The 24,170-nt window shown below is 35.8% G+C and overlaps 1 protein-coding gene and 1 long non-coding RNA gene across 3 annotated transcripts; one reads left to right on the top strand and one right to left on the bottom strand.

Annotated features, from left to right (window-relative positions):
- The first annotated feature begins 5,995 nt into the window (after window positions 1–5,995).
- Window positions 5,996–24,007, top strand: cdh15 (cadherin 15, type 1, M-cadherin (myotubule)). Its single transcript, XM_058783482.1, has 14 exons — window positions 5,996–6,150; window positions 14,703–14,867; window positions 15,260–15,415; window positions 15,743–15,887; window positions 16,530–16,711; window positions 16,811–16,939; window positions 17,037–17,216; window positions 18,000–18,238; window positions 19,200–19,342; window positions 19,470–19,703; window positions 20,705–20,944; window positions 21,031–21,176; window positions 21,839–22,033; window positions 22,493–24,007. Exons 1-14 carry the CDS (start codon window positions 6,100–6,102, stop codon window positions 22,691–22,693), a joined length of 2,406 nt encoding a protein of 801 aa, XP_058639465.1. The 5' UTR covers window positions 5,996–6,099; the 3' UTR covers window positions 22,694–24,007.
- On the bottom strand, window positions 14,766–20,064 carry LOC131544954 (uncharacterized). 2 transcript variants are annotated; one of them, XR_009272276.1, is made up of 4 exons: window positions 20,025–20,064; window positions 16,795–16,931; window positions 15,223–15,385; window positions 14,766–14,905 (listed from the first exon to the last, which is right to left on the bottom strand). It is a non-coding gene; the product is annotated as an uncharacterized LOC131544954 (long non-coding RNA). The 2 variants fall into 2 exon arrangements; XR_009272277.1 differs by having other exon boundaries at window positions 20,029–20,061.
- Window positions 24,008–24,170: the final 163 nt, after the last annotated feature.

The raw sequence follows: 24,170 nt of genomic DNA, 5'->3' as shown, positions 1-24,170 counted from the left end.
GTTTTCTCTAAACACTATAAATGAGCTCACACAAAATCTTTACTCGTCACACAATTTCTGAAACCTGAAGCTCAAATACCAGAACCACACCCCAAATCTGCAAAACCATATACTAATTCTCAGCCTTTGACTCAGTTTTCTATTTCATAAAACACTTTTTGCAAAACACAACACACAAAAATCTAACAGGAATTAATATTATGGGTGTTTGCAAATGTTTGCTTTTGAGATGTGTTTGTGATATTTTGAATGCAGTGCTTCATTTTGCAAGAGATGTGAGGCATTTTGCATTTTGTGTGTGCAATTCTTGGATTTTTGTTTTGAAAAAAAAAAAAAAAGAAGAGGTAAAGTTTTGAAAATTTGTGTAAGCAGCTGAAATATTATTGTAATAGAATTATATAGATCAGTGCTGCACACTCATCTCTGTTTTCTAAACAACAAAAAAAATCACAAAAAACATCACAAAAAACATCACTAACAAAATAATAATTGAATGTCCATTTATTTAATAAATGTGAGTAGTTACAGTGAAGGTTCGAGGTGGCCCACTTTTTACAGTAACACATTCCACAATAGAGGGCTCGTAATATTTAACCACCTTACTTAAATGTATTTTTTGCATTTTAATCCATGTTGTCTGCAGTAACAAATAATACAAGGACTGTCACAAATTTGTTTACATTTAGTGAGAAGCCTTATAAGTTAGAAATGAAAATCTGAAAGTGAAATGTCTTTGCTAGCTTTCATGATGAGATGGACTTGGCCACAATCACCAGGGTCATATTGCACCAGCCAAAACTGTTTTATCATTTAAAGAAATAGTGTTCCTTTAATTAGATACCATTGTTATGCTCTGAGAATCAAAGCCCATTGAGCACAATACAATCAAGCTTAAACAGCCCACTTTACCTGAATTCATCCTAACATATCAACAATGATTATGAATGCCATAACTAAACCAGCTGGAAAAAAAAAAAAAAAAAAAAGTATATTAGGGAACTCTGGAAATATTGTAATATTTGACTTTATCAGAAAATAAACTCCTTCGGGGTGAAACAAGACTCATCCACTTTGCTTGGGTTCATTTGACATTTTGGGTTTAATGACTTTTCATTACTGTTTTTTTTTTTTTTTTCATATATTCAAAGAACAATGACAAAGGGAGGCTTAGATAGAAAAACAGCAGCTGTTACCATACCTACACCTGCAGAGGGCGCCATTATAAGCAGCGTGAGGAGAAAACAGCTTTTAGATGCTGTTCAGATAATTAAGTAAATGCTGTAGTATGCATACGCAAACAATTTATTTCGATCTTGTATGTGCATAGATGTTGGCTCCCATAAATTAAGAACATCACTGACCTTTTAACATTTCTATATATTCAGCATTGCAAATTCATTGGCATCTGTGGGCAGTCCATACTCTCTCAGAAATAAAGGTACAAAAGCTGTCACTGGGGCGGTACCTTTTCAAAAGGTACACTTTTGTACCTATTAACTTCAAATATGTACACTTTAAGTACTAATATGTACCTTTAAGGTACCAAAATGGACCTTTTAGGTACAAACATGTACCTTTTGAAAAGGTACTTCCCCAGTGACAGCTTTTGTACCTTTATTTCTGAGAGTGTAGAGAGGAAAACATGATTAATAAGAAAATCTGCTGTGTCCAAGAAATGTGTGGAACCAATCTTTAGAAGAGACAAAAAGAGTGTGGGAACCAGTATTTAGAGACAGTCGAGTCAGCAATGGGCAGCAGAGACGTCTCTCTCTCTCTCTCTCTCTCTGAAGTGAAGGGTGGTTTTGTGTGGATGAAGGAACAGACCGGCTCCTGCCAGCTGCTGCCCAGTGTGACAGAGACAGGTGCTGTACATTCATCCCTCAACACACACACACACACTACACATATTTGCTCACTTAGTTGACAAACCACCCATTTCTAGCATACTACAACCTTATCAGTTTTCTTGCAGTTGCCTTATTTCTTATATGCAGTAAGTAACCAAATTTTGCTATACACTCATTTTTATTTGCCCTGCTTAATACGGCTTCTTGGACTTAAACTGACAAAATCTTCATAGAAATGCTCTATTCACAGTGTTTATTAGGTTTTAATTTAACAGGAGTCTTCAGCGCATATGAGTGTATATGATTTTAAAAATACACTGCTGTAGGATATGCTTTAAAACAATTGCTAGTAAATTTTGCAAATGAAATAGCATTTTCTATCTAGTTACAATTTAGAAAGACTGAAATTGTATTTTCTTTCTGTTTACAACTTAGAAAATGTGTAGTTACTTTGTAGTAACTTAAATTAATATTAAATTAGGAAAATCCTAAACTTTAAAGGGTTAATTCAACCAAAAATGAAAATTCCGTCATTAATTACTCACCCTCATGTCGTTCCAAACCCGTAAGACCTCCGTTCATCTTCGGAACACAAATTAAGATATTTGTGATGGAATCTGAGAGCTCCATAGACAGCAACGATATTACCACGATCAACACACAGAAACGTAGCAAGGACATTGGTAAAATAGTTCATGCGACAATAGTTTCGCCATTTTGGAGAGTACCCCAGAACGTAATTAATGTAATCAGCGTTGTTTATGTTCAGCATACGCGTGCGCTACTGAACGTAAAGAGCGTTGATTACGTTCAGTAGACAGTGCACGCATGCTGAACGTAAACAACAAATTCTGCATACGTCATTTGTATTTCTCCAAATATTTCGCCAACAGTGGAAACTCATACATACATGCATATCTGCTATACACTCTGACTACTAGGACACTAACCATGCATTCATGAAAAATTTGGAAACATTCTGGACTGCACGCCTACCCCCAGCTGTCATATTTCAATTGCTACAGAGCGGGAAAAACAACGAGCAAAGAAAAACAATCTGGAGGCCAGAGGTCTAGAGCCTGAGTGTCCAATCAAAACAGGAACGGATCTACCCCGTCTTACAGCATCAAAGCACCAGCAGTGACATGCATGTAAGATGAGCGGGACAAGCATCACACTACAACATACAGTTCCTATTCAATTACACTTTTCCAATTCTTGTTTTACCAGCCCTGTGCTTTTATATACATAACGATCCAGCCACTGACAATACCACATCATGCAATTATCCATGTTGCCTGGGCAATTATAACAATAGTATTAACATAACAATCAATTTAAAGGGATAGTTCACCCAAAAAAAATTAAATTCTGTCATCGTTTACTCACCCTCAAGTTGGTCCAAATCTGTATGAGATTCTTCCTTCTGTTGACCACAAAAGAAGATATTTTGAAGGAAGTTGGTAACCAAAAGGTTAAAAAAATAAAAAAAGCTATGGAAGTCAATGGCTAACTGTCAACTGTTTGGTTGCCAAGATTATTTAAAATATTTCCTTTTGTGTTCATACAGGTTTAGAGCAACTTGAGTAAATGCTTTCACTTGAGTAAAAAATGTCATTTTGGGGCAAACTATTAATGCTTTAAAGGGTTAGTTTACCCAAAAATTAAAATGATGTCATTAATTACTCATCCTGATGTCTTTCAAAACCCGTAAGACCTTTGTTCATCCTCGAAACACAAATTAAGATATTTTTGATGAAATCCAAGAGCTTTCTGACCCTGCATAGACAACTAACACGTTCAAGGTCTAGAAATGTAGTAAAGACATTGTTAAAATAGTCCATGTGACATCAGTCGTTCAACCATAATGTTATGAAGCTACAGGAATACTTTTTGTGCGCAAAGAAAACAAAAATAATGACTTTATTCAACGATTTCTTCACTTTTGGGTCAGTCTCCACCACCATTCACAAGAATACCATGACGCAAGCGCACACAAAGTATAAAACGTTTCAGTTGCTTTGCTGTCTGGAGGGTCAGAAAGCTCTTGGATTTCATTAAACAAAATCTTAATTTGTGTTCCAAAGTTGAACGAAGGTCTTACGGGTTTGGAATAACATTTTGGAACAGAATTTTTATTTTTCAATGAACTATCCCTTTAAGATGTATTGATTGCTCAGTAATTTAAAGCAACACTGTGGGGGCTAAATTATTGTTATTTGAAATGATTTAATGTTGATTTGTCAAGAAAAGTCTTGAACTGGTTTCCAAATCATTTTCATTGCATTTCTAGAGGTGTCACCTTATTTATAGTGCCTTGTACATTGCGGATTGTTTCAACACAGCTTCACAGTAATAAAAATGGAAATCTTTAAACTACAGAGCTACTTGCAATATTGACAGCTTTTTTGATTATAACAGGAGTGATCTATTTTTACTGCGTTGAGTTTAAGGTATTGCTCTAAATTGTTTGAGTTTGAAACAGTTAAGTATGTCAGAGCTGCCTCATTACAGTTGCACTTTGTCTCAACTGCTTCATTCTTATAGCACACAACACTGGAGTTGTTACTTCTGACATGGCATGCTGGCATGCAGTCCGAGCTCATATGGAAGATGTATTTGAGCATATGTGTTTGTATGACCGGCACTGAGTGCTAAAACATCTGAGTCATATGAACCTTAGTGAGATGATAGTGAGAGTAGGGGCCTTGCAATCTTCTCCATCTGCAAGAGGAACGTAACCTGTATGTGGACATGCATGTGGAATGCAGGCTGAAGATCTTTATGGTATCACATGACCAGTCACTTAGTTTGATGTTAGCACAAACATGTCCAGTGGTCATGGGTGTTTGAGTGGAGCAGTTTGCAGATGGGCAGACTGACACCTAGAACCAATGAAAGGTCACGGCAGTACAGCATATCTATAATACCCACTAAAAGATGTCACTGGTGGTGTGAAAACACACACTTTTGACTTCACCACTGTGTCTTATACTCCTGAGTGGAGTTCACATTATACATTATAAATTATACTGAAAGCAAAGAAATCATGTTTACAAGAGAAATGCAATTTTGATAGATCTGAAATAATATGATATAATAAATCTGTGTTTTCCCATGTTACTTAATATATTTCCTTAGACATAAGGCATGCCATGCTACTTAATATGGTCAATATAATATCTTTCATAATATCTCTATAAACAAAAGCTAAATAATCTATAATATAAAAATTGAATTTTCACCAAAAAAACACTTTTGGTAGTCAATGTTAAATTTAGTGTGCTTACTATAAAGACAACTTATTTTTAAAATATGAATAATAGTTTCTGTTATGTACTAACAAACAAACAAACAAACAATAAATAAATAAATAAAACCTACAAAAATTAACAAAAATAAAAATTAATAATAATAATAATTCCGGAGTGAGTAAAACTAGCTAGTATGCACTTCATCACTAGTGTTAAGTGAAAATACGATTTTAACAAAATTGTTTATTTAAAAAAAACAAAAACATTTTTTAAATTTATTCTGCATGTGGTGTTGTTGTTGTTTTTGCCCAAAACCGAATGAAGGTTTAAAGTAGAAATCGTAATTTTCAAATAGTCGAACATAAAAAGGTACTTTAAATAAATAACATTTAATTTGTTTTTGTTTAGTTTTTTTCAGTGCAGGTACACTCTTAAAAATAAAGGTTCCAAAAAGGGTTTTCACCACTATGCCACAAAAGAACTATTTTGTGCCTTTAAAAAAGTTCCATAAATTTTAAACGTTCTTGATGGAAGTGTAGGCTAATAAAGACTGCCTTGAAAAAAAAGAAAAAAAAAATCATTGGAAAATGTTTACTATTCGAGCACCGATTTTCATGTTGTTTACTGTTTAGGATGGATATTATGTGTCCTCCTTCAGTGTTCTGTTCTATATGTTCTCTTCATTGGAGGTATATAATTGTCACTGAATGGATCATGGATTTTCGAACCTAGACGTTGTGGGGTGTGTCCATGCCACGGGAGAGTGTTGTGGGGGCTGGGATCTCAGCCTCTTCAGGCGGCCCTGCACACATGTGCTGTCACTCAACCACCCTGCACAGACAACCCAGACTGAGAGACGAGGAGCAAGAGCTTCTAGTAGCCTGGAGACGCCTGTGTCTCTGCCTCATTGCAAATTTTGCTTGGACACTGTAGTCCAAGTCTCCAGTGTTTTATCATTTGGCAGTGGTGTATTGTGTACAGTAAGGATCAAAAGCCAGATGATGAAGGCTGTGGCGGTCCTGGGTGCACTGCTGGCCGTTGTGTGTCAGGTGAGTTGAGCTTTATTTATTAATTGATTAATATATTTGAACTTCAGGCTCAGTGAACTCTAAGTTGCACAGTAAAATATCTCGGTGTTAATGTAATATTAAAAGATATGATACAATCCAGCAATAAGCCCTGTGAGGTTACTATTCAAAAACATTTTTTTTTCCATTAGTAATAGGGGTCATAGGCACAGTCAAAATCACACTGTAAATTATTTTTTGACATTATGAAGAAACAAATAAATAAATAAAACAAGGATAATAGGAGCACATTTAAAAAGAAAATAATATTTCACTTTTTCTACTTCAAAATGTCACGTTTAGTTTAATTTGGGAAGTGTCTGTCAAATTTACTCAATTTTTTCAGTGTATATTTATATATAATAATCATTGAATAATGCATAATTATTCACTAAATAATATCATTAATTAGCCTAATTAGGCTGCACAAAGGCAACCTGACACGTAATACAGAATTAGAAGTGTGTTTATCTGCATTTTACAATGGTTTTTATGTTTTATATCATATATTTTATTTAATGTTTAGATATGTGGTACCTTCTCAAATTAAAACTCAATGACCACTTTTATGAACCTCAAATATTTTTTCCCCAAACGTTTGCTGTAGATTGTCGACATTGTCTTTGATAATTATAACATGATTTGCTCAACACAATCAAATGCTAGAAACCTCAAACAAAAGTGAAGCTACTGTATGGTTTGCAATAGACAGCAGTTGTGGACTTGCATTGTGCTTTATTTTTTTTAGCAATCCTGTGTAATTTGATTAGCGTTAGTTTATCTTGTTGGAGTACTTTATTCTTGTGTTTAAGAAGTGGTTACAGTTTTGACCTTGGGGCACATCTGCTAAAATCATCTTTAGTGGTATAGTGTTTGGTAATTGATTGTTAACTTTGTCTTCAACTGGCTGAACTTTACTAGCCGTCAGATGTATTATATTGTTGGTGGAAATGAATGATCTAAACACGCGTCATTTCTGATAAATTGAATGATGACAGATAATGAATAATAATAAGAGAAATACAGCTGGTTTTAACCTCGTTTGACGTTACGTTTCAAGGCCCCCTTTGGTCTGTCACTAGTGTAATCATGAAGACAACGAATGAGAATGCAAACAAAGTCACACTGCCGTAAATATTCGCCACAATCACTGATCAGAACTGTTTAGATTTGCAATGGGACACAGATTCTAAAATGAGAGATTTGTCCTGTAGTTGCCCTCATGGGCAAGCTTTCATCATGCTACACATAAACAGGAGAAATGTTGCTAGTGGCCGCCATGTTATTTATGAGCAATTCAAGAACAATTGCTTCAAAGTTACTTAGGCTTCATGTTTAAAGGTACTTTGGCCTTTTGATTTAATCCAACTTTTCCAAAGCATTAGCAATTAGCATTAACCCGTTCTGTTTTCAGATGTGTTTCATTTAAGGCTTAGCTTTGTCTCAACCTTTTTGCCTAAAGTTCTTTAGGAGAAATCTAAATAGACGGACAATACATGAAAAGTATAGAGCTATAAAAATGAATGTGGGTATCTCAGATAATTTAGTCTTTCTGTCATATTCAAATCTCTTTTGAAATCTTGCCACACCTTAAAACATTAAGACTTCTTCTGAAATTTTACTAGTATATTACACTAAGGAGGAAAATGAATTCAGAGACTAAATCTTTGAGATATGATTAGTATTTTTCTATTGGTGTAATTCTGTGATAAACAATTCTACCATATGTACATTTAATGTGTTTCCTTTCCACAACTGATGTAACAATACAGAGAGAATGTGCAATACATTACGTATCATGGGGCAAGAAAATATCAGCACATGCAATGCCAGTGCATGCTAATGTTGGATTTGTAAGTTTCCTCCAAATCATTGTCTGATAAATTTCTTTTCTTTAATTCTGTTTATCAGTGCTGGTGATTTGTGGCTTTTTATGGCTCTGGACACATTGGTAATAGTTCATGTATTTCATGTAAGATAACTAGATCTTGCTAGGAATTCCCAAAGCTCATGTCCCAGGAGAGGCTTATGTCTCACTGAGAGTATACTGGGGTGCATTGAGATTCACACATGCCTCTGGTGGTGTGGTCTTGATATGTCGGTGCGCAGCTGTTACCAGATGTAGACTCAACCACATTTGTCTCACATAGTAATCTTGGCTGCGGAAATAGGAGGCCAACGCTCCCAGGCCATCCAATGAGCGAAAAATTTGTTAATAAAGCAGCCAGTGTTGAGTTCATGCACCAGTCCAGCTGGTGATAGTCAGTCTAAAGCCCCTTTTTCACTGCATGAACTTTACCCAGGAACTAGGGACTTTGGGCCGGTACTCAGTGTGTTTCCACTGCAGCAACCCGGATCTAAATAAAGTTCTGGGTACAAATTTGCCCCTCAGAAAGTCCCTGCTTGCGAGGTAGTACTTTTTCAAAGGTCCGGAACTTTCGGGGGCGGGACTTGGGCGCTAAGCATGCTGATTGGTTGAGTTCACTGTATGTCAACCACCATATTCGCATAATTTAAAAAATATATATTACTGTTATTGTGTCATGAAATGTATTTTTAAAAGTATTTCATTAATGTAGTTGTTTAAAACTCAAATCTGCAGTTTATTTAAAGACAGCGCCTATTTGAAAATGTGCTTCGCCGATTTCAGAGACATGAGCTCCACGCGATCACCGGGCGCTCAGTGCTCATGTATCCCGACGAGAGGAGCATAACCTCGGCTAGTCCTTCTGACATTTGCCGCTGGCTCTGATAGTCTCTGTAGTGATATAATTCGCTGGTATAGTGATATAATTCGCTTTGGGTAAATCTAACAGGTAATCTTTGGTCTTTATTCTATTATTCTAATATGTGAAAAGAGGCAGTGCTGTTTGATATAATATTTCGTTTCATTGTAATGTACATTCCCTGAACTACATTTCCGCGGCTATATTAATATGTTTAAATGAAAACGAAAAGAGGGGTGTTTTATTTCATATTTTTTCCTATTGTAAATACAGTGAGGAAAATTGCAGTCTCCGAGGCGAGCTGACTGATGTTGTCAAGTAACCCTGCTCATTGCAGAATTACCGGACTTGCGTCGACCCGTCCGCGGGATTTCACACTCCTGAGTCGAGCTCGCGAAGTCAGAACTACCGAGGACGCAAGTCCGAAATTTGCTTAGGCCTACTTTGTATTGAGAAATGCGCGCAGACATATGTCACCAGACTATTTGCCTAATCTTCTCGGTACTTTAGACCGCCATGGAAACGCAGACATCAACAGGTCTGGGGTAAAATAAATTCCTGGGACAAATTGTTCCAGGTAATTTCGGTGGAAAAGCGGCTTAAGTGGCAACTTTGGGTTTCTGTTAGTCGCAGACATTCTGATACCAGTTAATATTAAATATATATGTCTACTGCTGCGCCTTCCTTGTTTACCGTAATTCTAGATTAGGAAACCAAGATGGGACAGTGTTAATTGAACATTATTATTGTCACTGCCTGTTTAAATTAGCATGACATGACAGCATGGCCTGGTTATGAAGGTTCCATTACTGACATGATCCTGGCTGACAGCAGGATCAGTTCTTAGAAAGAAAGAAAGAAGGAAAGAAAGAAAGAAAGTGTATGCTACTTTATTGTATTGAATGTTCCCTTGTAGTAGGCTATACTTCAAATCTTAAAAGTATATTTTTAAAAAACTGTACTTGCAGATAATATAATATAAATGAAATAAAGGACATTTAACAAACTTAAGTACACTTTTAAGTAGTGCAATTTTTAATAATGTCAAATTAAAAGTTTTACTTTGAAGTACATTTAAATTATTGTTTCAATAATCTTTTATCATGCTTTAAAGAAGTGCACTTATTTAGATGTGTTGACTAAACTAAAACACATGCAGAGTACTTGATATTTATTTTAACTTTAGAGTGTTTTTAACAGGACATTTTAAATATATTTCAATTGTATTAAATTGCAACATCATTATTACAATTGTGTAAGTACACATTACTTAAATACATGTCAAGTTTCCATAGAAATGACATTAAAGTATATTTTAGCTCCGAAAGAAAGAAAGGGGTGACCTTGGACACAAGGCACTTACTGGACTTGGAATGACATGACAGAACGTGGCCACCTGTGTGACCCTTCCAACCCTTACTGTCTCTGAGACACACACAGGATCACACATCTACACACCAGTTAGCAAAGATAAACAAAATGCCAAATTTGGGATCTAATCATACCATTCATCCAAGAATTATGAGGTTTATATGTACATGCTGGCTTTTATCCACAAAGATAATTTGAATTTTATATACATATTTAAATTTATTTATCTTTAAAAAATGCATAATTCATTGTTCTCAACTATTTAGACATTCATGAATATAACTCAAAAAAGCACTAAAACTAGTTCAAAACTCTGTTGGACACACATGCGTAGGCCTAATGTGTTCCACACTCGCTTAGTTTGTTCTCCTCCTCAGAAATGTAGCATATCTCATTCTGTTAGTCACGCCTGCACCATCAGTGCCATGGTTCGGACCAGCTGACCCTGCCATATGTCAGTGGAGCTTTAGGAATGCCTTACTCTGGTAAAAGTAGAGCTAAACTGGGTTAAATGTGACCCAGAGAGCAACAACTGTGGATTTTTCCCCCCCAGAGTACTAAAAGGCCCAAAATGATTACACTTCCTCGGACCTTCATATCATGAAATAAGTCTAGGCTATGTTTTGGCAGATAACTGAATGAGAGGTTGGGGGTTGCCTGTGGTGGGCACCTGCTGTCTCTGGGGGTATTAGTATTTGGTTCAGACAGTAGAGTATTTTCAGCCCTGTGACAGATTAGTGCTTCCCTTGAGCAAATGTTTTCACATACAGCTCACATTGCTCATGAGACATCATGGAGATCTCACTTAAGTATTTCTCCCAAAGTTGTATTTTAAAAATTCCTTACGAAAAGCAAACGTGCAAATTTGAGTTCATATTAAAGTAAATCAGATTTGATTCGCAGCCTTTAATATTTGGGTAAATCTGAACTGATTGTTGAGATTTTAAGGAGAGAGAAGTGAGATTACTGGGGCCTTTTTCTGAGAAGAAAGCTATGCCCATGTACACTCCATTTAATTCCATTCTCTGTAGGAGAAACAAATGTTTAATCTTTCCAGGTGGACAGTCTAGGAAGTTCAGAGAAGAAAGCACTAATCCATGTCCTAAATGAGGTGATGAAGTACATAAGCAGACCCTGGGTAAATGATAAGAGAAGTAACCAAATGTGCAGCTCTGTTAAAGAGATCAAGAGACCTCCTGTAATTGCCACCCAGAATACTGACTTCCCACCAACACGCACTTTGATCTTGGGGACTGAATCCCAACAACTCAACTGAAGTCAACTGAAACTCGAATATCCAACTCGCCATGTATCCAGATTTCTGCTGCTGATATTATGTTAATATTTATAATAGAAATTATGACACTTAAACATACACAATAATGCTTAAAATAAATGGAAATTAAAATATTTGGCAATATTATCACAAAATTCACAAACAAAATATTTGAAAAGGGATTGACCATGATTTTTGGAAGGGACCATTTCTATAAAGGTATTAATACCGATAGTTGCAAAATAGCTAAATATTGGTTACCAGATTGAACGATACAGATCTATCACTAATTTGAACTGAACTGAATTCACCTAACTTGTCTTTTCATGTAAACATTTGCATGTGTATTTGTTTAAAAATGTTCATATAGTCAAAAAATGTGACTGTTGTTTGGGAGTCCTAAAATACAAGAGTAAACACCTTAGACTGAATGTAATGTAGTACTACACTAGCAGAATGGAGAATTCAGGCTGCTCTAAGATTAGTGCACTCTAGCAGGGTCTGTGCATACCTGTGATGTCCAGCATTCTGCATGGGCTGCTCAGAGGCATGCCTTCAGGAAACAGTTCCACCGCTGCGCCCATGAGGAAATCAAAGAACTATGACAGCCGTCGCTGCTATTTAAGATTTTTATATGGTGATGAATTATTATTGCATTTTTAAATGTGGTCTTCTTAGTCTTTTGTTCCTCAAATTTGTTATACGGGGTCCAACATTAACACTTACAGAGCGCCAAATGCACAAAAAAGAATTGCCTTTGGTGAGTACTGGCCAGTTTATTAATAACTTTTTTTAGGAATTGCAACATAGTACAACTGAATGTACAAAACGATACTTTTCAAATTTGGGGGAAATAAATCATTAATCAATTAATAATAATTTGAAATAAAATACCATTGTGAAAAGGAAGTGCACTTCAGCATACTTTTAAAAAATAAGCATACTTATGTAAATAATATACTTCAAAAGAATATACTTGAGTACAAACTGAATATTTTTGGACACTTAATCCCATGTTAATAGCAATTTAATGGAAATGTTAATTCTATTAAGCAATTAGTTGAACTTTAGATTACTTTTTGACCCACTTAAGTATGTCTGAAGTATATTGTTATATGTAATGTCATAATTACTTCTAGTGTCTTTGAAATATGGTTAACCTGACAAGCATTTATGGTAAACTAAAATATAAAATATAAATGTCATTTCTGCTGAAACCTGGATATCATTTAATTATATTTGTAATTACACAATAGTAATGATGAAGTTGCAATTTAGAACATTTAAAATATAATAATTTTAAATGTAATGATGAAAAACACACTATAGTTTAAATCATAATCAAGTAATTCATGTCCTTTGCACATCATGTCATCAACACCAAAATAAGTGTATTTCTTCACAATAAAATATTATTAAAACATGATTTATAATGTACGTTGCATTAAAACTTTTACTTTGACATTTTTACAAAGTGCGTTAAACTTTTTAAAAAATGTATACTTTTATGATTTGAAGTACAAGTGAGTATTTAAGCGCACTTCTTTTTCACAAGGGTATCCTAAATATAATAAAACAAAGCAAAATATACTTTCATTGATGTAGTATTAATAGAGGTATTTATGGCTGGTAAATTTTAATTACATACCAGTGACAGGTGTGGCAAACAGTTAATTTTAGCTTATTACTCAAAGCCATAAACAGTGTTACTTCTCCTTGCATTTATCTTTGGAAAATGACTACGGTTGCATAGTTCTTGTAGTTTCATAAATCAGACTTGGTCCACAGTGAGAATTTTTCACTGTTTGACACACATTGTGTCAGTGTATGTGAGAATTCTGTCACCGTGTGTGGAATTTTGTCACTAAAGCACGTTTAGCAGCTGACCTCTGACCTCAGTCAGGTGCAGGCAAAAGAGAGTGTGTTCCAGAGTGACAGGCCTTGGGTGGCGAAAACTGAGCCTGTTTCCCTGCTAAACAGCTGCATGAGTGTGTGTGTGTGTGTGTGAGAGAGGGGGGAGTGTTGGAAGAGCCCTTTATTTTGGCTGAACATATCAGTGCAGTCATTAGACCTCAGTATATGATCGTGTTTATGTTTCTGAAAGAAAAAATGAGGCGAGAGAGAAAAAAAGAAATGCAAGTTAAGTTCAAACCACCCCCACAGGCCTTCAAAGCACACTGGATTCCACATTAGAGACGCCATGAAAGATATCAGCTCCACACGCTTTGTGAAAGCACTTTGAAGCTGGAAAAAGTGTCAGAATTGCAGTTGTACAATAAAATGACAATATTAACATATGCAAACAAGGATTTATAGTAATCCAAATTAATATGGTTGTCAGGATTTCCTGCAATAGACCCCTAGAGGTTTATGGTAGAAATGCAGGGTTGTGAGACCGAAAGTACCTACCCTTGTAACACTTTAAATCATACTTTTTCTTAAAATTATGCAAATAATATCCTTTGAAAGAATTTACTGAATGTAATGTTTTAAGACACTTGACTGCATGTTATTTATAATTACCTGAAAAAGTATTTATATTAAATGCAAATAGTTTTTGACCCACTCAAGTAGGACTTAATTACATCTGCATATGTAATTTCATAATTACTTCTATTGTCTTTAAGATATGGTTAAAGTGTACTGTAGAATGACAAGCGTTTATAGTCATTTAAAATATATTATTATGGTCAATTATAATCGTAATGACATTAAACGATATTTTAACTTTTAAATGCAATATCAATAATACACTAAAGTTAAAAGTACAGTATTTTACGTCAAAATAAGTGTAGGTCTACATCAAAGTAAATTGAAATCGAAAGTGGATCAGAAGTGCACCTTCAATGTAATTAAGCGCTTCTTTTACACAAGGGATTCAATCAAATTAAAATGCATCATTTATTGATTAATGGGTAAATGAATGTATAACAGTATAAAAGGCTTGCAAAATACTTAAGTCAGAATACAGAGGTACTTTTGAGTCCTCAATGGAGAACGATTGCTTTTCGTGACCTCAGCCAGCAGGGCCATTATTTTTGCAATTTAGTGACATTAGTGCCACAGAAATTATTCAGATGCAGAAAGACTGTGGTGGATTGTGTGCATGTCACTGAAGAGCATCCAGATTATAAATAACTGCTCCATGTGTTTTGTTGCAGGTCAGCAGCAGCAGTCAGGTAACACGGAGCGATCTGAACCCAGCTGTGCTGTACCCATGGAGACACAGGAGTGCAGGTCCACAGGTCAGGGTCAAGAGAGACTGGATCATTCCACCAATCCGAGTATCAGAAAACAGCAAGCAGGTCCCTGAAGATCTGGTCCAGGTAAACAAACAGCCCACCATTAGTTGCTCAGCATAGATCTGAAAAATAATAATAAAATAAAAATAACATTTTCGGAGTTGACTATTAGAGTATACTAATTGAAGCTATTTAAAGAGGTGATGTATTTTCATGAATATAACTATCCAACGACATAATTTGTACTTTATTCGCCATATACAATAATTCTGGTTTAGAACAACTACAAAAATATCACAAAGAACAACATTTTTATAATATATGCAACACAGCAAATTAAGAGAATTAGCAAGGCCCTATGTGTAATACACACACAGTAAATATCTGGTAAAACGTGAAACATATCCTCACACTCTATGAGTAGATATAAGCTGTTTACCATACGGCTGTAACACGTTCCATGTCCACTCTCACAGATCAAATCAGACAAGATTTTCACCGGGGAGGTGATATACATGCTGGAGGGACCCGGGGTTGACCAGGACCCCAAAGGCCTCTTTGAAATTGATGAAACAACAGGATGGATCAAGAGCAAAATGCCACTAGACAGGGAAAAACACAAGAGTTTTAAGGTAAACGTGCTTGTTGGAATTGTGTTTTTATAATGAAGTCACGTACAGAGGGAAACAAAAATAGGATGTTTCTATTGCATTTTTATCAAACTGAACAATTGTGACCAAGAAATAGTGCAGAACAATATCAATTATTTTTTTACTCATTTTATGTCATGAGATTTCTTTCTTTCGAATTTGTCAAAATTCTGATACTGCATTTCCACATTTACAGTATGGTCTCAGACTTATGAACCCCACTGTAGAGCTCACAGATAAGAGATTCAAAGCTGAAACTTCATGAATTATGTCATAAATCTGAATATCTTATATGTATAATGTCCTCAGCTCAAAGCTTTTGCACTCTCCCCAAGTGGAGAGAGACTGGAAAGTCCCACCACCATTGAAATCTACGTTTTAGATCAGAATGACCACAGGCCTGAATTTACCCAGAAGGAGTTTGTCGGCACTATCCCAGAATTCTCTGTTCCAGGTAAGATATGCATGTACCACAGCATTTCAAAAATTATTTTAAGAAATAAAATAAACATTTGATATAAAAGAAGAAAACACGGTCACATCGATGCAATGAATAGTTCATCCAAAAATTTAAATGATATAAATCACCTTAAGTTTCATTGAACCATGTATGTTTTTCTTTCTTCTTCTCAAATTACATTATTTAGCAAAATGTCTAGGCTGTTCTATTCCATGTTCCACATTGCATGTTCAAAATACATGCAAGAATCAATTAAGTTTACGCACAATGTCTTCTTCTTCGTTTGTGTCGAGTGCACTGTATTTCTGGTTGTAAGCAAACAAAGATAAACTTGCATATCATAAATATATCATGACCTCATAAGGAGGACATGACTGTTTTTGTAAGTAACAGCTTAGATTTTGTTCTATTCCTCACACAAAGCCATCTATTGATTTAGAAAACTTGGAATACATTACACAAGTCATACAGATCCCTTTTATAGTACCTTCTGGTACTTCCTTTGCCCTTTTTGGAACTTGGCACTCAGGGTCACCATATATTTTTTTAGTGAACTATCCCTTTATGTCAGGCAGTCAGACTACACATGCACAAACGTAAGTATCATAATTGTGTTGTGTGGTTTTCTGTCATCAGGGACTTCAGTGATGCAGGTTACAGCGATAGATTCTGATGATCCAATGACAGAAAACGCAGCTCTGAGCTACTCCATCATTGGGCAAGAGAGTATCCCTCCTCACGGCATCAACAAGACCATGTTTGGTATTAACAACAAAACTGGAGCAATCTACACTCGAGATGTGGGATTAGACAGAGATGTGGGTTATTTTGTGTCTCAGAAATAAACAGCATAGACCAAAATATTCATTTCAAAGTCTGAACAAAGAAAGCAGTAACATACCCTAATGTGTTGTCAGGTGGTGCAGTCCTTCAGGCTGACTCTGCAGGTGGCTGACATGTCTGGAATGGGCCTAACCTCCACCGGTCGTGCTATCATTCACATCTCTGACATTAACAACCATGCTCCGAAATTCCATCCTACCATGGTATGTAACAACACAACACCAATTGAAAACATGCACAGTCTGCGATGTTCACTTGATCATTGTTTTCTGAGTTCTTGATCCAATTCTGTGACTGCAGTACAACATGTTTGCAATGGAGAACAAGTACATCGCAGAGTTGGGCAGGGTCAATGCGACAGATAAGGACCAGAAAGGTGGAGATAACTGGAAGATTAAGTACAAGATTGTAAATCCTTCAGGGCACTTTGACATCCGCACAGACCCAGTTTCCAACCAAGGCATCATTTCTGTGGTTAAGGTGAGATTACTTCAACAAATGTGGTAAATTAAAGACAGCGGCCATGGGACTGTCAAAATCAGTTACTGGCCAGTCTCGCTGGCAAACCAAGCTTTTCCCATTTAATATGAAACCTTAAGGTTAACATATTCAGATTAAACTTCAGTTCTGATTTTATGGGGACTTTAAGGTCAAGTATTCATCATTCAACCTTGTAATGTACATCAATGTATAATATTAAAAAAAGTAAAAAACAACATTATTAAAACATTTAACTACAAATGAAAAAATTAAATGCAATCTAAATATGAGCAACATGAACTAAAAATGAGCAACATTTAAAGGGTTATTCCACCCCAAAAAGAAAATTTTGTCATTGATCACTTACCCCCATGTCGTTCCAAACTCGTAAAAGCTTCGTTCGTCTTCGGAAAACACAATTTAAGATATTTTGAATGAGAACCGGGAGGCTTGTGACTGTCCTATTATCTTCTCGTAGCTTCGTAAAATTACAGTTGAACCACTGATGGTAGATGGACTATTTTGACAATGTCTTTCATACTTTTCTGGGCCTTGACAGTGTTAATTGTTTGGCAGTCAATGGGACAGTCACAAACCCCCCTTTTACAAGTTTGGAATGACATGGGGGTAAATCTTTTTTCATTTTGGGGTGAAGTAACCCTTTAAGGATTTGAGGTTCCATTTAAAGAGGTTCCATCCTCACTTTCTCATCAACCATAACTGTGATTATATTTCTTATAATTGTACATACATTTCAAATGCAGTGTCTCTACTCTCTTGCAGCCGCTAGACTATGAATCCCAGGCAGAGTATCAGCTCATTGTCAAAGCAGAGAATGAAGTCAGGCTTAAAGCCCCATACGAACAAATACACAGTGCTACAGTCACCGTCAGAGTGATGAATGAGAACGAGGCCCCAATCTTTTATAAAAACCCCATTAAAGTGACTGTTGCAGAGTCCATTGTTCCCGGTACTGTCCTGGTCTCAGATATTGCTTATGATCCAGATAATGCCAAGCTAAGGTGAGCCTCACTTATCTGTACCATCATTCCACACACACTTTTATTCTGCACAGCACAATGAAGCTATGTAGGAGATGCTTTTGGATCAACATCCTTTGTTAGTCCTGGAACAGCATTCTTATCAAGCAACCATGTGCAAAACCCTTGAGCTTAACCTACTCTTTGATTGATTGATTGATTGATTGATGCATGTTATTATTAACTCAACACAAATAAACAACTCGCACAAATAATTTTAACTGTAGTGTGATATTTGATATTACGTTTAATGTTAATATATTTTAAATACCACATTTGTAATTACAAATGTGCAATTAAGAATGCATTTAAATTCATGACATACAAGCTTCATTAGAAACTACATTTAAGTATATTTTAGGATACATTAAATGTATTTAAATATACATTAAAATACATTTAAAAAAATTGGTGTAGCAAACATTTTCACTCAGAAATTGCTCATAAATTTCACTATTAATTGCAAAGAAATAGCAAGTAACATGCTAAATCAAACATGAAATTAGAAAGTAGAAACGTATAAAGACTGAAACTTTCTTGTAAAATGTACCCCCAAAATCTTTATTTACAACTTTGAAAAATAAGTTTGTAAATACTCAACAGCACTTTAACCATATTTCAAAGACAATAGCAGTTATTATGAAGTAGATGCAAATATGCACTTTAAGTACTACTTTTCATGGGTTAAGAGCACTCTCAAGTTTAACTAATTTTATTTAATATCATTTTAAAATATGAATATATTTTAGTTTAGTCGTAAGTAACATGCAGTTAATTGTCCCAAAAACATTTCACACTAAAATATATTACAGTATATTAATTCTGTAATAAGTGCTCTTCTTTTTCACAAGGCAAAGCTTACATACATTAATCCTTGTGCACTGTATGTTCTAAATTTTATGTGTAGTAGTGGCCTACTTAAGATTGTGATTTTTTTGGTCAGGTTTGAAATCATTCAGGATCCTGAGAGTTGGCTTGCAATCAACCATGCAACTGGACAAATCACAGCCAGGAGATCCTTCAACATCCGGTCTCCCCACGTCAGAAACAACATTTACTCTGCTATTGTGAAAGTCATAGATCAGGGTGAGCACCTCAGACCTGAAGACCAAAATAATAACAGCAGAATAAAATATTTGATACTGTGACTATGCCGTCACAAAATGCCTTTGTTTTAATAAAAATGGTAATCATATGATAACTCTCTTTCCAGACGCTGATGGCATCTCTGCAACAGCTACACTGGAGGTATATCTGTGGGAGACCAATGATTATCCACCAGTGCTTATACCCTTGAGTGGGACAGTGTGCAGTGATCGGGACAGAGATAAACTGGGCCTTCTGCTTAGTGCTGTGGATGAAGACATGTCCCCTCAAGCTGACCCCTTCACTTTTCACATTGCTGATCAAAATGTGGCTGCCAACTGGACCATCATAACTCTTAATGGTAAAACATTAGACATGCATTTAATTTTTATATCTTTGTACCCTGCTAAAAAACAGCTTAGATTAGTATGAAAGTCCATGCTGGTCCTGGTTGATCTGGGTGCTGGTTTAGTGCAGGTATACCTGCTGCACCAGAATAGCCATAGTGAGCTGGTAAAGCCAGTTAACCAGCATGGTCTTTCAGGTGGAACTGGTCAATCAAGGTTGATCTTAATTAACCAAGTAAGTCTTGGATAATCAAGGTAGCTAAGAAGCCATGAGTGGAAACAGACTGGGTTATGCTGGTATGGTACTTGTCTAGATGTTGTTTTACTGATTTTACCTACTTGTTGAAGCTTGCTGATCAAGTAAGTTAAGAAGACTGCTGCATTTTAAGTATTAGATTGCACTTCATATTTAGAGAAAACCTTAATCAAACACACCTGAACAAGCTGATGTTCAGGATTACTAGAAAGGCAGGTGAGTCTGATCAAGGTTGGATCTAAACTCTGCAGCAAAGTGGACCACAAGGGCCAGAGTTGAGAACCACTGCTTTAGAGAAAGGGTGGTCATCGTGGAGAATTTAGCACTAACCTTGATCAAACTCACCTGCCTTTTACTTTCTAGCAGTTCTAACCTTGATTAGCTTGTAATATTTATATGAGTAGGGTTGGAGCAAAACTCGGCAGGAAAGTGGACCTCAATTGTAGCTAACCCTGCTCTTGGGAGGCTTGTTAAGATGTATTTGAATAGGGTTGGAGTAAAACTCTGGCTCCTTGAGGGCTACCATCCTCCAACCATAATCAAAAATATTTGAAGCTAATAAAAGTGCTCAGGATTACTTGGAAAATAACAGGCAGGTGTGTCGAAGAAAGGTTGGAAGTTAAGTCAGCAGGAGGATAGGTAGACCAATAGGAGCAGGCTGGGTGGCTACCCTTGCTTTAAAAACAGATTTCACAGAGTGTACTATGATTTCTAAGACCCCTTGTTTCTGGTTCTGTCTCTTTACATGTACATTACCAGAGACCCATGCGGTTCTCCAGCCACTGATAGACATAGAGAAAGGGCAATTCTCTATTCCTGTGGTCGTATCGGACTCTGGCTCCCCTTCCCTTTCCTCTAATGCTCTGGTCAACGTGACTGTGTGTCCCTGTGATAGTTTCGGTGACTGCAAGAGCTACACCGCAGCCATCTTTGGAACCAAAATGGGAATAAGCTTCATTGCCCTTATGATTATTATGGGATGCATTGCTCTTCTTTTGTGTAAGTAAACACTATATTTATGTGAACATGCATAAGCTGTAGTAGATATACTTGAAATTTGTTCTAATAAAGCTTGTTGTTTTCAGTTCTGATTGTTCTTGCTGTGGCGGTGAAGGGCTGCACAAGGCAGAACATTAGAAAAGGAGGAGGTCTGCTGGTCGGAGCGTCTGATGATGACATCCGAGACAATGTCTTTCACTATGATGAGCAGGGAGGAGGAGAAGAGGATGAGGTAAGAGCAATGACACTAAATTTAATACATTTAAGATGTAGTAATTTTTAGAATATATAAAATATATTATGCAGAGATCATGCAACATAATAGACAGGAGCAGATGTGGAGAGTAACTTAAAGGAAGAAAATACTATGATTTATATGCAGTATGTGCACTTTGCACAGTATGCACCAATTCTGTATATACTGTACTGCAGAATAATCATATGACCTTCTACATTTTTCAAAATGAATAGTAAACAACACAGCACACCAAAGACATTTTTTCACAAAGCAGGATTAAAATAAAAACCCTTTTTTTTTCTAAAATAGACACTGCTCGCTAATTTATATGCCTAGATGGTGTTGTGAGCTCATACGCAGTAAGCAGTGGTATTCCATTCTTCATGGGATGAGCATTGAACTTTGCTCCTGTCCGAGTCAAAGACTTTGATTTATCCTGGGGATTTCCCCCATATGACACATGCATCCTACAGTGATTGATAGACTGGACAGATGTATAGGGCCTCCTGTCCCACATTAAATGCTTGCAAAATCCTTGTGTTTTCATTGTACTCGTTCAGCAAATTATAATAAAGTTGAATGTTTGTTGGATTTTTTCTACTTTGAGGTGAAATGTTAAACTTTCTGAAATACCTAAAGCTGTTTCTCTCCTACAGGATGCATTTAATATTGATTTTCTGAGGAACCCAACTGATAGTGTCCCTGCCCCAGCCTCATTTTTCCCACAAGACTGCGGCCTGCCCAGAGGAAAACAACCTCTAAGGAAAGACGCACCCCATAACCTACCTTCTCCTACATATCCACGCAAACCCCCTGGAGACCCAACCGATATAGAAAATTTCATCAATGTTGTAAGTGAGCTCTTTTTTTTATAAGAATTAAGAATCATTCTTGAATATTTGTGGGTAATTTTCAGATTTCCTTAGCATTTACATTGAAAAGGTTAGTTGGATTTTCAAGACATTGGGAGACCACGGCAAGCATATTTCAGTATATTTATCTATTATCCGCAGTCCTAAATAAGAAGTAATACTGGCAAAATATTAGTTATTTATCATTACTATTCCTCAATAAGTGCTATTTTTACTCTAAGTCTGGAATTGATATTTAAAAATTCAACAGCTAAATCAGTAAATTACACTTTTTTTTTTTTTCCAAGAACTGAATCAAAGGCAAATATATAACTTTATATGACCCTTAAAATGTAATGATTATACACATATTCTGATAAAAACCAAACTTTGCTATGCAATTACCAATGAAAATCAAATGCACTTTTTTGTCTCCCTTTTTCTGCTTCACCTCAACAGGGGCTGGATGCTGCTGACAATGACCCTAACGTTCCACCATACGATACAGCTCTGATCTATGACTATGAGGGCGATGGGTCGGTAGCAGGCAGCCTTAGCTCTATCGCTTCCATGGGCTCAGACGGTGACCAGGACTATGACTACCTCAATGACTGGGGACCACGGTTTAAAAAACTGGCTAACATGTACGACCCACGTTAGGCACCAGACTGATTCTTTTGTTCAATATGTTCGGATACTCTCATTCATGCATATCCTTCAAAACTCCATGCAAATCAAATGTCCCATCTTCAATATGAGAGAGTGCTCATGATGTAATGATGAGGGGCGGATTACATTATTGATATTGTAGATAAATGGAGGGCTCTATCTATTCCCCAGTGATCAGTGTAAAGGTCATCAATGTCAAAAAGAGACTGCGCGCACCGTCTTTTTCCTTTCCTTCATGGAATCAGTGAACTATTTCAACATGCTGATGTGACAGGTGCTTACTGTGGGCCAGTGTGCAAATGGCTCACATTGTGAAAGCACCAACTGGAGGGAGGGACCGTGTGTTAGTGCATACTGATTAGACATGGTGCAAAAAGAGATGCCTTGTTCATAAACCATGCGTCATTTTCTTGAGGGATTATTTTAGCTGATGACCAATACAGAGGTTTGCTGAGCATGTTGGGTACACAGGAAGAATAATTCACCCAAAAAATAAATTTATATTCATAAATTGACATTTACTTATAACCATCATTCTAAACCCACAAGACTTTCTTTCATCTATCGAAAACAGAGGGATATTTTATATGTTGGTAAATATCAGAGCTGCTCTTTTCTATATATATATATATATAAATAAAAGATACTGTCAAATATGGTGCATCAAGTTGCACAGTGGCAAGTTTGAATAGTAGTAACACCAAAGGACACTGGATGAGAGTGAAAGCACCAATGAGAGATTTTCAATCGTATGTGAATAAAAAAACAAACAAACATGTTTGAGTCAGTATAGGTCATTTGAATGATAATGTATGGTAGTCAATGGATCTACAGAGAAAGTGGAAAAAATTAATTTGTTACTCAATGGTATGTAAATATCCCTCATGTTTTCCACCCATGGAAACCTTTAGCTGTATAGAAAACAGCAGCTCCAAAATTATATATTCTTATGTATTTCAATGAAAGAAAGTCATATTCCTGTAAAAAATAAAATAAAATAAATAATATGCATTAATATCTATTTTTAAGACAGATTGACTGATAAAATGATTTTTTTTTTTTTTTTAATCTTTTGATCAATTGTTCTTATTCTTTTTATACATCATTAGTATCTTGTGTAATATTTGTGTTTGTAATACTATTTTTGCTTGCCTGCAGTTAACCTCAGTAAGTAAAACAAAGACATTTATAAAGCCTTAATATTAGGAATAATTATTTTCATATGCAGCATATTAACAGATTGCCAAATGAATGATGCCTTAAATGTATATATTTTTGCTTTCCCCTCAAGAACACAAGTTTTTCCTAATTACATAATACCTATTGTAATAATTTTGGTAGTTTCTATGTTTCTCAATTTTGAACTACATAGTTTTGTTTTTAATATTTATTTCATAATAAAATGTGAAATGTTGTTGTTATCTTTTCTTTTAGTTATGAATAAAATATTGAAATAATACCAGTCTGT

This window comes from Onychostoma macrolepis, chromosome 07 (assembly GCF_012432095.1).
Source record: "Onychostoma macrolepis isolate SWU-2019 chromosome 07, ASM1243209v1, whole genome shotgun sequence".
Lineage (NCBI taxonomy): Eukaryota > Metazoa > Chordata > Actinopteri > Cypriniformes > Cyprinidae > Onychostoma > Onychostoma macrolepis.
Note: the sequence above shows the minus strand (reverse complement) of the source record. Positions and strands in the feature narration are given on the sequence as shown.

Bases quoted from the DNA above. Each gene is read 5' to 3' on its own strand.
- cdh15 (XM_058783482.1), top strand. From the start codon at position 6,100: ATGATGAAGGCTGTGGCGGTCCTGGGTGCACTGCTGGCCGTTGTGTGT. The intron at 17,217-17,999 runs GTGAGATTACTT...ACTCTCTTGCAG, and splicing joins GCATCATTTCTGTGGTTAAG to CCGCTAGACTATGAATCCCA. The intron at 18,239-19,199 runs GTGAGCCTCACT...TTTTTTGGTCAG, and splicing joins CCAGATAATGCCAAGCTAAG to GTTTGAAATCATTCAGGATC.